The sequence below is a fragment of the Macaca nemestrina genome, chromosome 20 (genome assembly GCF_043159975.1).
Source record: "Macaca nemestrina isolate mMacNem1 chromosome 20, mMacNem.hap1, whole genome shotgun sequence".
Taxonomy (NCBI): domain Eukaryota; kingdom Metazoa; phylum Chordata; class Mammalia; order Primates; family Cercopithecidae; genus Macaca; species Macaca nemestrina.
In genome coordinates, this window is record NC_092144.1 from 17,354,363 (window position 1) to 17,367,821 (window position 13,459).

The 13,459-nt window shown below is 51.1% G+C and overlaps 1 protein-coding gene across 2 annotated transcripts in view; it reads left to right on the forward strand.

Moving 5' to 3' along the window:
- Nucleotides 1-12,245: 12,245 nt before the first annotated feature.
- The window catches only part of LOC105488133 (microtubule associated serine/threonine kinase 3), a 57,159-nt gene continuing 55,945 nt past the window's right edge, over nucleotides 12,246-13,459 (forward strand). For both annotated transcript variants that reach the window (XM_024795890.2, XM_011752387.3), the window contains exon 1: nucleotides 12,246-12,345. In XM_024795890.2, coding sequence (XP_024651658.2) covers nucleotides 12,307-12,345 — 39 coding nt within the window. In that variant the 5' untranslated portion in view covers nucleotides 12,246-12,306. The remainder of the gene's footprint in view (nucleotides 12,346-13,459) is intronic.

Here is a 13,459-nt window from a genome sequence, read left to right on the forward strand (position 1 = left end):
TAGTGCAAGTCAAAGCGAAAGAGAAACCCAGGAAGTCAGCTCCGTGGTGGTGGTGATGGTGGTGGCCACAGACTCACCTTTGGAGCAAGTCAGGGTTCTAGGGGTTCTGCCCTGCTGGCCCCAGACCTGAACTGAACACCCAGATGCCAGCCCCATGGGCCACCTGTAGTTCCATGCACTTGACCAGGTCCCTGGCCCTCTCTAGCCGATTTTTTTTTTTTTTTTTTTTTTTGAGATGCAGCCCTGCTCTGTCACCCAGGCTGGAGTGTGGTGGCATGATCTCTACTCACTGCAACTTCCACTTCCCGGGTTCAAGCGATTCTCCTGCCTCAGCCTCCCGAGTAGCTGGAATTACAGGCAACTGGCACAACACCCGGTTAATTTTTGTATTTTTGGTAGAGATGGGGTTTCACCATGCTGGCTAGGCTGGTCTCTAACTCCTGACCCCAAGTGATCCTCCTGCCTCAGCCTCCCAAAGTGCTGGGATGACAGGCGTGAGCTACCGTGCCCGGCTGCCAAATTCTTTTTTTCCTTCTTTTGAGATAGAGTCTTGATCTGTGACCCAGGCTGGAATGCAGTGGCCCAATCACGGCTCACTGCAACATCAACCTCCCCAGGCTCAGGCCATCCTCCTACCTCAGCCTCCCCAGGAACTGGGACTACAGGCATGCACCACCATGCCCAGCTAATTTTTGCTTTTTTTTTTTTTTTTTTTTTTTTTTTTTTTTTTTTAGAGAGGGGGTTTTGCCATGTTGCCCAGGCTGGTCTCAAACTCCTGGGTTCAAATGATCCATCCGTCTTGGCCTCCCAAAGCGCTGGGATCACAGGCATGAGCCACTGCACCGAGTGGCTCGCCAACTTCTGAGTCTGAGACTCAAGAGCTGAAGGAAGGCAATGTTCTTGGATGGCCTGAGTTCATCCTTCCAACAAATTGTTACAAAGAGCTTGCAGCATGCTGGCTACTGGCCCCCCAAAATGCCCACCTCCCCATATGCCAAGCTCCAGTTTTGTGCACCTGGACTCACCCCTCTAATCCCAGCACTTCAAGAGGTTGAGGTGGGAGTATCACTTGAACCCAGGAGTTTGGGACTAGCCAGAACAACATGACAAGACCCCACCTCTATGAAAAATAAAAAGGCCAGACGCAGTGGCTCATGCCTGTAATTCCAGAAGGCAGAGGCAGCTGAGGTGGGTGGATCACGAGGTCAGGGGATCTAGAGCATCCTGACCAACATGGTGAAACCCTGTCTCTACTAAAAATACAATAATTAGCCAGGTGTGGTGGCGGGCACCTGTAATCCCAGCTACTCAGGAGGCTGAGGCAGGAGAATCGCTTGAACATAGGAGGTGGAGGTTGCAGTGAGCTGAGATCGCACCACTGCACTCCAGCCTGGGCAACAGAGTAAGACTATGTCTCAAAAAAAAAAAAAAAAAAAAGAAAAGAAAAAAAAATCTATATATGTATATAGATATAATAAAAACTTAGCCAGGCGTGGTGGCATGCATCTGTATTCTCAGCTGCTTGGGAGGCTGAGGTGGGAGAATGGCTTGAACCCAGGAGGTTGAGGCTTCAGTGAATCATGATCATGCCATTGCACTACAGCCTGGGTAACAGAGAAAGATCCTGCCTCTAAAAAAAAAAAGAAAAAGAAAAAAAAAATTTAAGACATGCAACTTAGTTTTTCCCCCATGTTCCATTTCTTTTTTTGTTTTTTCTTTGAGACGGAGTCTGGCTCTGTCGCCCAGGCTGGAGTGCAGTGGCGTGATCTCGGCTCACTGCAAGCTCTGCCTCCGGGTTCATTCCATTCTCCTGCCTCAACCTCCCAAGTAGCTGGGACTACAGGCGCCCGCCACCTTGCCCGGCTAGTTTTTTGTATTTTTTAGTAGAGACGGGGTTTCACCGTGTTAGCCAGGATAGTCTCCATCTTCTGACCTCGTGATCCATCCACCTCGGCCTCCCAAAGTGCTGGGATTACAGGCATGAGCCACCGCCCATGTTCCATTTCTTAGCCTCTGAGTATTTCATTTCCTGCCCCTCCCTCCCCACTGTCAGCAAAGCCTCTAAATGTCAGTGGAGAAGCTCTGATCCAAGCTACCGCGTGGATGAACCCTCAAAAACATTATGCTGGGCTGGGCGAGGTGGTTCGCGTCTGTAATCCCAACACTTTGAGAGAACGGGGTGGGCGGATCACCTGAGGTCAGGAGTTCGGGACCAGCCTGGCCAACAAGGTGAAATCCTGTCTCTACTAAAAATACAAAAATTGGCCGGGCGCGGTGGCTCAAGCCTGTAATCCCAGCACTTTGGGAGGCCGAGGCGGGCGGATCACAAGGTCAGGAGATCGAGACCACAGTGAAACCCCGTCTCTACTAAAAATACAAAAAAAAAATTAGCCGGGCGCGGTGGCGGGCGCCTGTGGTCCCAGCTGCTCGGGAGGCTGAGGCAGGAGAATGGCGGGAACCCGGGAGGCGGAGCTTGCAGTGAGCCGAGATCGCGCCACTGCACTCCAGCCTGGGCAACAGCGTGAGACTCCGTCTCAAAAAAAAAAAAAAAAAATAAAAAAAATAAAAATACAAAAATTAGCCGGGTGTGGTGGCATGTGCCTGTAATCCCAACTACTTGGGAGGTTGAGGCAGAGAGAAAAACTTGAACCTGGGAGGCAGAGGTTGCAGTGAGCCAAGATCACACCACTGCACTCCAGCCTGGGTGACAGAGTGAGACTCCGTATCAAAAAAAAAAAAAAAGCCACACACAAAAAAACCCGATCATGCTGGGTGGATGAAGATGGACAGGAAAGGCACACATTGTATGATTCCACTTATATAAAACATCCAAAATAGGCAAATGTACAGAGGCAGACAGTAGCTGAGCGGTTGTCAGGGGCTGGGGGGAGGCGGGAGTGAGAAGTGACTGGTGATGTATGCGGGGTTTCCTTTTGGGGTGATGCAAATGTTCTGGAACCAGATAGAGGTGGTGGTTGCACAACACTGTGAATGTGCTAAATGTCACTGAATCGTTTGCTTTAAAGTGATGAATTTCCGGCCTGGGCACGGTGGCTCACTCCTGCAATCCCAGCACTTTGGGAGGCCAAGCCAGGTGGATCATTTGAGGTCAGGAGTTCGAGACCAGCCTGGACAACATAGTGAAACTCAGTCTCTACTAAAAATACAAAAATTAGCCGGGCGTGATGGCAGGCGCCTGTAATCCTAGCTACTCGGGAGGCTGAGGCAGGAGAATCGCTTGAACCCGGGGGACAGAGGTTGCAGTGAGCCAAGATCACGCCACTGCACTCCAGCCTGGGTGAGAGAGTGACACTCTTTCTCAAAAACAAATAAAAGATCAATTTTAGGTTATGCGAGACGCATCTGCAGAAAAAAGAAATATTATTAGAGTCCAGGGGCACTGAGGAGGGAGAGAGGGAGGGTCTCTTCTAGGGGGTGAGCATCTGTGGAAACTGAGGCCCAAGCGGCCAGGGTCGCACCACACAATTCAGCCTCCTGGGAGGAGGTCCCTCCTTCAAGAAGCCTGGCCCCTAGGGGCAGCTGAGCTGGCCAGGGTCAGGCGCCCAGCAGGCTATGAGGTCAGCGAGTTGGGGACAAAGACTCAGTGTCCTGGGCCTGGCACACTGGGGACGGGGACCCTGTGACCCCATACAGAACAGCCTTCTCTGGCCCCAGGGCCCAGATATGTGAGGCCTGGGGGAGGGGCAGAGACAGAGAAAGGACAGAGATAGAGAGATACATAAAGATGGAGGAGCCCAGGCAGGGTGGATTATGCCTGTAATCCAGCACTTTGGGAGGCCAAGGCAGGAGGATCGCTGTAGGCTAGAAGTTCAAGAGCAGCCTGGGCAACATAGTGAGACCTTATCTCTACAAAAAATAATTTGCTGGGCCTGGTGGCAGGCACCTGGAGCCCCAGCTACTTGGAAGACTGAAGCTTAAGCCAGGGAGGTCGAGAGTACAGTGAGCTCTAATTGCGCCACTGCACTCCAACCTGGGCCACAGAGCCCAGGCTGGGCTCAAAAAATAAAAATAGTTTTTGTTATTTTTTGCGTCAAAAAATAACAAGAAAGGTGGAGGAAACAGGTAGAGATCAGAGGAAAGTCACGGCCCCCTCCTGACCATCCTGAGACCCTCCCGACTCCACCAATTCCCGGAGAGTCCCTCACTTGCCCCATTTCACAGATTGGGAAACTGAGTCCAGGGGCACTCAGACCACCTGAGGCCCCAGCTGGAGATGAAGAGATGGATTCAAACCACCCCTTGTGGAGTACACTTTTGCCCCTTCCACAGTGGAGACCGTGCCTCAGGGCTTCCCCAACCCCCACAGAGCTTGGCCCTCCCAGGCCTCATCTTTCCCACCTGCAAAATGGGCTGTTGTGAGTATGCAGGAGGGCTTGGCTCGCAGTGAGCGCTGTCCACCCGCTGGCCAGTGTGATTAGTCATTGTTGTTCCCCAGTGGCCTCTGCCTGGCAGCTGCTGGAAAAACATCGAGGGAGGGAGATACAGGGCTGGGGAGGTGAAAAGCTGGACACAGACGCCCCAGCCCCTTGGGATCAGGGACAGATGAAGGCCGGGTGCCCTAAAGTAGAGCAGGGAGGGCTGCCTGGAGGAAGGACACTTGAGCTAGTATTTATAGAATTACAGGGCATCTCTAGCAGGGGCCACAGCAGAGCCAAAAGTCCAGAGGAGGTGCTTTGGGGACCACCAAGATGGACACAGTGGATCTGGGGTTCTGTAGGGTGACAGGCTGGGGCCTCGAGTGCCAGGCTAAAGGGCCTGGCTTTCTCCGAGGGCAGTAGGGAGCCATGGCAGATGTGTGAGCTGGTGGGGTACCCCACACAAAGGTGAAGTGGTATTTCTCCCCTTATTGAAGTCACAACCTGACACTCCCTCTGAAGTTCGCCACATCCCACCTTCCTCTTGCCACATCTTGGCATGCCCACCTCCTTCCCTTCCTCTCTAGGCTTGCCAGGAGGCCCTGTGGGCCCCTTATGGCCCCACCCAGCTGCCCCAGAAGTTCATCTGAGATAAGCTCCCAGGGCTGCCCCACTTTCAGATGCCCCACAGACTCGGGGGAGGGTGAAACAGGAAAGATCGAGTCACGGGGGCCCCGGAAAACATGATGGGAGGAACCACAGCACTTCCCCACCTCCTCAGCTTCCGCCTTCTTCTCAGGGAGAGAGAACTTCAGCCGGAGGAGGAGGGCCAAGCGTCCCTCCATGTGGCCAAGATACCCTAATGCTGCTGAGGATCATCTAAAGAGGGTGTTGAAGGATACATAGGAGTTAGCCAGCAGAAAATACATTTGTTCATTTAACAAACTCGTAGGCATCACTCATCAACAAGAACAATTTTCATCATTCAATCAAACTTTCTAATGCCTCTGGGGGATCATTTGAGGATGTTTAATTATTATTTTTCTTTGAGACAGGGTCTCACTCTCTTACCCAGGCTGGAGTGCAGTGACACAATCATAGCTCACTGCAGCCTCAACCTCCCAGGTTCAAGCTATCCTCCCACCTCAGCCTCCGATATAGTGGAGACACAGGCCTATGCCACCATGCCCTGCTTTTATATCTTTTTCTTTTTCTTTACTTTTGAGACAGAGTCTTGCTCTGTCACCCAGGCTGGAGTGCAGTGGTGCGATTTCAGCTCACTGTAACCTCTGCCTCCTGGGTTTAAGCAATTCTTTTGTCTCAGCCTCCTAGTAGCTGGGATTATAGACGTGTACCACCATGCCCAGCTAATTTTTGTATTTGTAGTAGAGCCGGGGTTTCACCGTGTTGGCCAGGCTGGTCTCAAATTCCTGACCTTAAGTGATCTGCCAGCTTCAGCCTCCCAAAGGGCTGGGATTACGGGTATAAGCCACCACCCCCAACCATCCAGTTATTATTTTCAATTTTTTTTTTTTTTTGAGACAGTCTCGCTCTGTTGCCCAGGCTGGAGTGCAGTGGCCGGATCTCGGCTCACTGCAAGCTCTGCCTCCCAGGTTTACGCCATTCTCCTGCCTCAACCTCCCGAGTAGCTGGGACTACAGGTGCCTGCCACCTTGCCCGGCTAGTTTTTTGTATTTTTTAATAGAGATGGGGTTTCACCGTGTTAGCCAGGATGGTCTCTATCTCCTGACCTGGTGATCCGCCCTTCTCGGCCTCCCAAAGTGCTGGGATTACAGGCTTGAGCCACCGCGCCCAGCCAAATTTTTTTTATTATTATTTTTTAAGTTTTTGGTAGAAATGTGGTCTCACGGCCGGGAGCAGTGGCTCACGCCTGTAATCCCAGCACTTTGGGAGACCGAGGTAGGCGGATCACCTGAGGTCAGGAGATCGAGACCATCCTGGCTAACACGGTGAAACCCCGTCTCTACTGAAAAATACAAAAAACTAGCCGGGCGAGGTGGCGGGCGCCTGTAGTCCCAGCTACTCGGGAGGCTGAGGCAGGAGAATGCCGTCAACCCGGGAGGCGGAGTTTGCAGTTAGCTGAGATCCGGCCACTGCACTCCAGCCTGGGTGACACAGCAAGACTCTGTCTCAAAAAAAGTACAAATAGGCCCGGCGCGGTGGCTCAAGCCTGTAATCCCAGCACTTTGGGAGGCCGAGACGGGCGGATCACAAGGTCAGGAGATCGAGACCATCCTGGCGAACACGGTGAAACCCCGTCTCTACTAAAAAATACAAAAAAACTAGCTGGTCAAGGTGGCGGGCGCCTGTAGTCCCAGCTACTCCGGAGGCTGAGGCAGGAGAATGGTGTAAACCCGGGAGGCGGAGCTTGCAGTGAGCTGAGATCCGGCCACTGCACTCCAGCCTGGGCGACAGAGCCAGACTCCATCTCAAAAAAAAAAAAAAAAAAGTACAAATTAAAATAATAATAATAATAAAATAAAAATACAAAATTAGCCAGGCATGGTGGCACGCACCTGTAATCTTAGCTACTCAGGAGGTGGAGGCAGGAGAATCGCTTGAACCCGGTAGGCAGAGGTTGCAGTGAGCTGAGATTGTGCCACTGAACTCCAGCCTGGGAGACAAGAGCAAAACTCCGTCTAAAAAAAAAAAAGAAAGAAAGAAAAAAGAAAAAAGGAAATGTGATCTCACTATGTCGCCTAGGCTGGTCTCAAACTCCTCGTCTCAAGTGATCCTCCCACCTCAGCCTCTCAAAGTGCTGGGATTACAGGCATGAGCCACGGCTCCTGAACAGATAAGAGGATGTTTTAAGGAAGACACAGGAGGTTACCAAGAAAAAAATTCATTCAACCACCACACCTCCCGATATCCCTTACAGAGACATGTGAGGAGAGTTTTGATGGGTGCATAGAAACTCACAAGAATAAAATGTATTTGCTCATTCAATACAAGGTCCTCTGATGCTTCTCAAAGAGAATTTGAAGTGGGTTTTGAAGAATATATAGATGTTAGGCTGGGTGCGGTGACTCACGCCTGTAATCCCAGCATTTTGAGAGGCCGAGGCGGACGGATCGCCTGAGGTCAGGAGTTTGAGACCAGCCTGGCAAACATGGTGAAACTCTGTCTCTACTGAAAATACGAAAATTAGCCGGGTGTGGTGGTGGGTGCCTGTAATCCCAGCTACTTCGGAGGCTGAGGCAGGAGAATTGCTTGAATCCTGGAGGCGGAGGTTGCAGTGAGCCGAGATCGCGCCACTGCACCCCAGCCTGGGAAACGGAGCGAGACTCTGTCTCAAAATATGTGTGTGTGTGTGTGTATGTGTCTCTGTGTGTGTGTGTGTGTGTGTGTTGACCATAGAAAAACTGCATTCATTCATTCAGTCAGTCCAGTCAGTCAGTCACTAAGTAAGCAGTCCTTCTTGCCTATTAAGGGGTTGTTTGGGAGGCAGTTCTGTGTAGGAGTTCTCCAGAAGGAGCAGCGGATTTGAGACCTCTCTGGTGGCTCTCTCCAGCAGGTTCCCACATGCCCAACCCAACCCTGGTTCAGGGAACCTCTCTTTCCCCAGGATTCCGTTCAAAGCCCCAGGGAGGGCTCTGATAGGCTGAGCTTGGGTCACATGTCCACCTTGAACCTATCACAGTGGCTGAGGTGGATAAACGACTCTGGGTTACGTGTCCACCCCAGGCTGGACTAAGGGAGAACTTTGAGGCAGAGCTGACCAGAGTCAGAACAATTGGCCATTGTAGGACATGAGCTTCCCATCACTTGGGGTGTGCAAGCTACAGCCTGAAGTTCACTTAGTGTAGGATTGTCAGATAAAACACAGGACTTCCCCACGCCCGTTGGTTTCTGCCTTCTCAGGGACCTTCAGCCTGAGGAGTGGGGAGCTTCCCTCTATGTGGCCAAGAGACCCTGATGCCCCTGAGGGGTCATCTAAAGAGGGTGTTGAAGGATGTATAGGAGTTTTCCAGGAGAAAATCTATTCATTCATTTAACAAACTCGATTATAGTCATTATTCATTAAATAACATTTAAGTTAAATTCCCAGTTAAATTGGAATTTCAGACAACCAACATATTGGTTTGTGTGTTGTTTTGTTTTGTTTGAGGCAGAGTCTCGCTCTGTCACCCAGGCTGGAGTACAGTGGCACTATCTCAGCTCACTGCAACCTCTGCCTCCTGGATTCAAGTGATTCTCCTGCCTCAGGCTCCCGAGTAGCTGGGATTACAGGTGTGCCCCATTACTCCCAGTTAATTTTTGTAGTTTTAGTAGAGACCTCTCTGGTGGCTCTCTCCAGCAGGCTCCCACACGATTTCACCATGTTGCCCAGGCTGGTCTCAAACTCCTGACCTCAGATGATCCACCCACCTCAGCCTCCCAAAGTGCTGGGATTACAGACATGAGCCACCAAACCCGGCCAACACATTGTTTTTTAATATAACTATGTCCCAAGTACTGAAGGGGGCATACTTATACTGAAAAACATTCATTGTTTATGGAAATTTAAATTTAACTGGGTGTTTGCTTTGGAAAACAGCCTGGTTGTCTCTTACAAATTTAAAACATAGAGTTGCTGGGAGTGGTGGCTCATGCCTGTAATCCCAGCACTTCGGGAAGCCAAGGCAGGAGGATCGCTTGAGCCCAGGAGTTTGAGACATGGCGAAACCCTGTCTCTACAAAAATTTAGCTGGGCATGGTGGCGTGTGCCTGTAGTCTCAGCTACTCCACGCTCCAGCCTAGGCGAAAGAGCAAGACCCTGTAATCCTAGCACTTTGGGAGGCCAAGGTGGGTGGATCACTTGAAGGTCAGGAGTTCGAGACCAGCCTGACCAACACGGTGAAACCCCGTCTCTACTAAAAATGCAAAAATTAGCTGTGAGTGGTGGCAGGTGTCTGTAATCCCAGTTACTCAGGAGGCTGAGGCAGGAGAATCAATTGAACCTGGGAGGCAGAGGTTGCAGTGAGCCAAGATCGCGCCACTGCACTCCAGCCTGGGCATCAGAGCAACACTTCATATCAAAAAAAAAAAAAAATCTATGCAAAACATTGTATGCCAAAGTTCATAGCAGCTCTATTCAGAATAACTACCAAAAAGTGAAAAAATCCAAGTGACCACCAACAAATGAGTGGATCAGCAAAATGTACGTGTACATATACGCAATGGAATATTATTTGGCCATGAAACTGAATGAAGTACTGATATTTGCCACAACGTGGGCACATCTTGAAAGCATGATGCTGAGAGAAGCCAGACACATAAGGCCACATGTTATATGTTTTCTTTTTTTTTTTTTTTTTTTTTTTTTTGAGACGGAGTCTCGCGCTGTGTCACCCAGGCTGGAGTGCAGTGGCGCGATCTCGGCTCACTACAAGCTCCGCCTCCCAGGTTCACGCCATTCTCCTGCCTCAGCCTCCGAGTAGCTGGGACTACAGGCGCCCGCCACCACGCCCGGCTAGTTTTTTGTATTTTTAGTAGAGACGGGGTTTCACCATGTTAGCCAGGATGGTCTTGATCTCCTGACCTCGTGATCCACCCGCCTCGGCCTCCCAAAGTGCTGGGATTACAGGCTTGAGCCACCGCGCCCGGCCATATGTTTTCATTTTTATGAACTATCCAGAACAGGAAAATTCATAGAACGGGAAGCAGATTGGTGGTTGCCAGGGACTGAGGGAGGGGGAATGAGGACTGGCTGCTAATAGGTACAGGGTTTCTTTCGGGGATGATACAAATGTCCTGGAATTAGATCGTGGTGATGGTGAGTATGCTTAAAACACTGAATTGCACACTTTAAAAGCGTGGATTTTATGGTATGTGAATTTTATGTCAATTTTTAAAATTATATGAGAAAAACAAGTTTTCCCTGGGATCCTGTATTTTTATTTGCTCAATCTGGCCATCATAACTTGATGCAACTCTACAGTACCTCATGGACAATCGGGCCCAGTGATCCTTCCTAGGGTCTCTTCGAGCCTGAAAACATACTCCAGTGTCCAAACTGAACAGTGGGGCAGCTGAAGACAACTGCGGCTGCAGAGAAAGTGCGAGTCGCAGGGAAATAAAAAATGCAGGTGCTAAGCCAGGCACGGTGGCTGATGCCTGTAGTCCCAGCGCTTTGGGAGGCTGACGCAGGAGCATCACTTGAGGCCAGGAGTTCGAGACCAGCATGGGAAATATGGCAGTACTCCGTCTCTACAAAAAAAAATGCAAAAATTAGCCGGGCATGGTGGCATGCGCCTGTGGTCCCACCTACTCTGGGAGCTGGGATATGGGGGCTGAGGCGGGAAGATCGCTTGAACCCGGGAGGTTGAGGCTGCAGTGAGACAAGATTGCACCACAGCACTCCAGCCTGGGGGACAGAGCAAGACCCTGTCTCAAAAAAAAAAATTTTTTTTTTTTTAATGTGGGCGCTATTTTGGGACTTTGGGCTTTCCTCAGCCTCAGTTTCCCCTTCTGTAAAATGGAGTAGAACAATTATCTTCAAATATCTGCGAGAGGTGGTGCTTATGAGACATTTAGGGCAGAAAGGCAATCATCCTCAAAAAAGAAACTGACAACTGCAGCAGCTACCTGTTTTTGTAAGTAAAGTTTTATTGGCACCAGGGCCAGGATTAAAGGGAGGCAAATGAGGCTGAGTGGTGCAAGAACAAGGGTCTGATCATGTCTTAAGAGTTTTAGTGTTTTGGCCAGGCAAAACACTAAAACTCTTTGGCCTGTAATCCCAGCACTTTGGGAGGCTAAGGTGGGTGGATCACCTGAAGTCAGGAGTTCGAGACCAGCTTGGCCAACATGGTGAGACCCCATCTCTACTAAAAATCCAAAAAAAAAAAAAGCCAGTCTGGTGTGGTGGTGGGCACCTGTAGTCCCAGCTACTAGGGAGGCTGAGGCATGAGAATAGCTCAAACCAAGGAGGCAGGGGTTGCCGAGATCATGTCACTGCACTCTAGTCTGGGTGTCACGGCGAGACTCGTCTCATAAATTTAAAAATTTTGGTGTTTTGGCCATACACCTATAATCTCACACCTATAATCTCAACACTTTGGGAGGCCTAGGCAGAAGGATCATTTGAGGCCAGGAGTTCAAGACTAGCCTGGGCAACATAGTGAGATCCCCGTCTCTAAAAATAAGATAAAAAATAAAAGTTTTGATGTTTTGTTCATCATAAATGTTTTCATTAATTTTATGTTTTTAAAATATTATTTCTCTTGATGGCTGAGTTTTTTGGGGCCCCCTTAAATTTTGCACAGGGGTGAGATCCTCACTTGCCTCACCCTAGAACCCGTTCTGTTGTGTGTACTGGGCACTTTTTTTGTTGTTGTCTTGTTTTTTTGAGATAGAGTCTCGCTCTGTCACCCAGGCTGGAGTGCAGCGGCGCTATCCCGGCTCACTGTAACCTCTGCCTCCTGGATTCAAAAGATTCTCCTGCCTCAGTCTTCTGAGTAGCTGGGACTACAGGCGCGCGCCACCACGCCCAAGCAATTTTTTTTTTTTTTTTTTTTTTTTTTAAGTAGAGACAGGGTTTCACCATGTTGGCCAGATCACTCCTGACCTCAAGTGATCTGCCCACCTTGGCCTCTCAAAGTGCTGGAATACAGGCGTGAGCCACTGCGCCCGGCCAATGCGCTGGGCACGTTGATTAACCTCTCTTAGCCTCAGTTTCTTCATCTGCAAAATGGGGCTGAATGATGCTCCCTTACTTCTGAGAGGATTCATTGTAAAATATTTACTTCTGCGCTCTGCTGAAGGGGCGGGGCCAACTCGCCCAGTGGGGGCGGGGCCCTGTGGTCGGGCGCCCGGGAGGGGCGGGGCCAGGCCTCGTCAGCTGACCGGCCTGGCCAATGGCACCCGGCGGCGGGGCCTGGCAGGCCGAGGCGGGGCCGGGGGCGGGCCTGGCGGCGCGGACTCCCGGGCCATGGACGAGTCGAGCCTCCTGCGGCGCCGCGGGCTCCAGGTGAGGGCCCTGCGCGGGCGGGCGGGAGGCGGAGGGCGCGGCCAAGTGGACGCGGCCTGAAAGGTGCGGGGGGGGGCGGGGGGCGGGGCCTTCGCGGGCTGTAGGGAAACTGAGGCAGAAGGCGGGGAACGCTCAGATCGCTTCTTTTTGACCACCCGCTTCTCAAAGTGCTTTTTCTCCTGGTGGGTAGGGGGAAGGTGTCCCCCTTGGACATCTAGGGAAACTGAGGCTCCAAGCGATGGCGTGGGAGGAAGAGGCTGAGGGCTCTGCCCCTCCCCACCAGCTGTTCTAATAATAATGCTAGCAACAGCAGCCAGAGAACTCACCATATGTTCATGGTTGTTTTAGTCCTATTACTAGCGATGTATTAATATTAGTTCATATGTATTAATACCTCCTTGGGTCGTCGCTGCACCGCAGTACCCCCCTCAGTTCAGCCCTACGACGACCTGGGCTGTCAGACGCCCATTTGTCAGAATAAGGAAACTGAGGTTCTAGTCCCAAAAAGCCACTCTCCAGAGGTCGCCTAGCTGGGATTCGATCCTGCGCCCTCAACCAGCTGTCTTAGGGCACAAGGCGCTGCCAACCAGCAGTGTGACCTGGGGGGAGGGCACCCTTGCTTCTCCGGGCCTCAGTGTTCCAACGGGCCACAGGGTCCTCCTTTTACCGAGTTCATGTTTGGGAGGCTGTGTCATCAGGACGGCGTCGGGGACAGCAGAAGCCTAAGTTTGAAGCCACACACGGGCTACATGACCCCGGACAGCCACCCCTTGACTTCTCTGGGCCTCAGTTTCCCCGTCATAAGAAATGAAAAACGAGAATTAAGATTTGGCCATTTTCCTCTGGGACTTAGACCACACCCTTAAGAAGCCACCAAGTTTTCAGGTAGGGAACCTGGGATTCAGCACTTACCCAACGAACATTTATGGGGCGCCTGCTGTATGCCTGGCTCTGGACAGGCAGTAGAGTGTTCTGCAACTCTGGAGCTGCCCTCCTAGAAACCCCAACCTGTTCCAGAAGGTAGACGCCAGAGCAGCGGTGACCCCATGGAGTGGTCAGTTGTGATAAGGGACTCACCGCAAGTGAAGGAGGCGCCTGACCCAGACATTGCTGG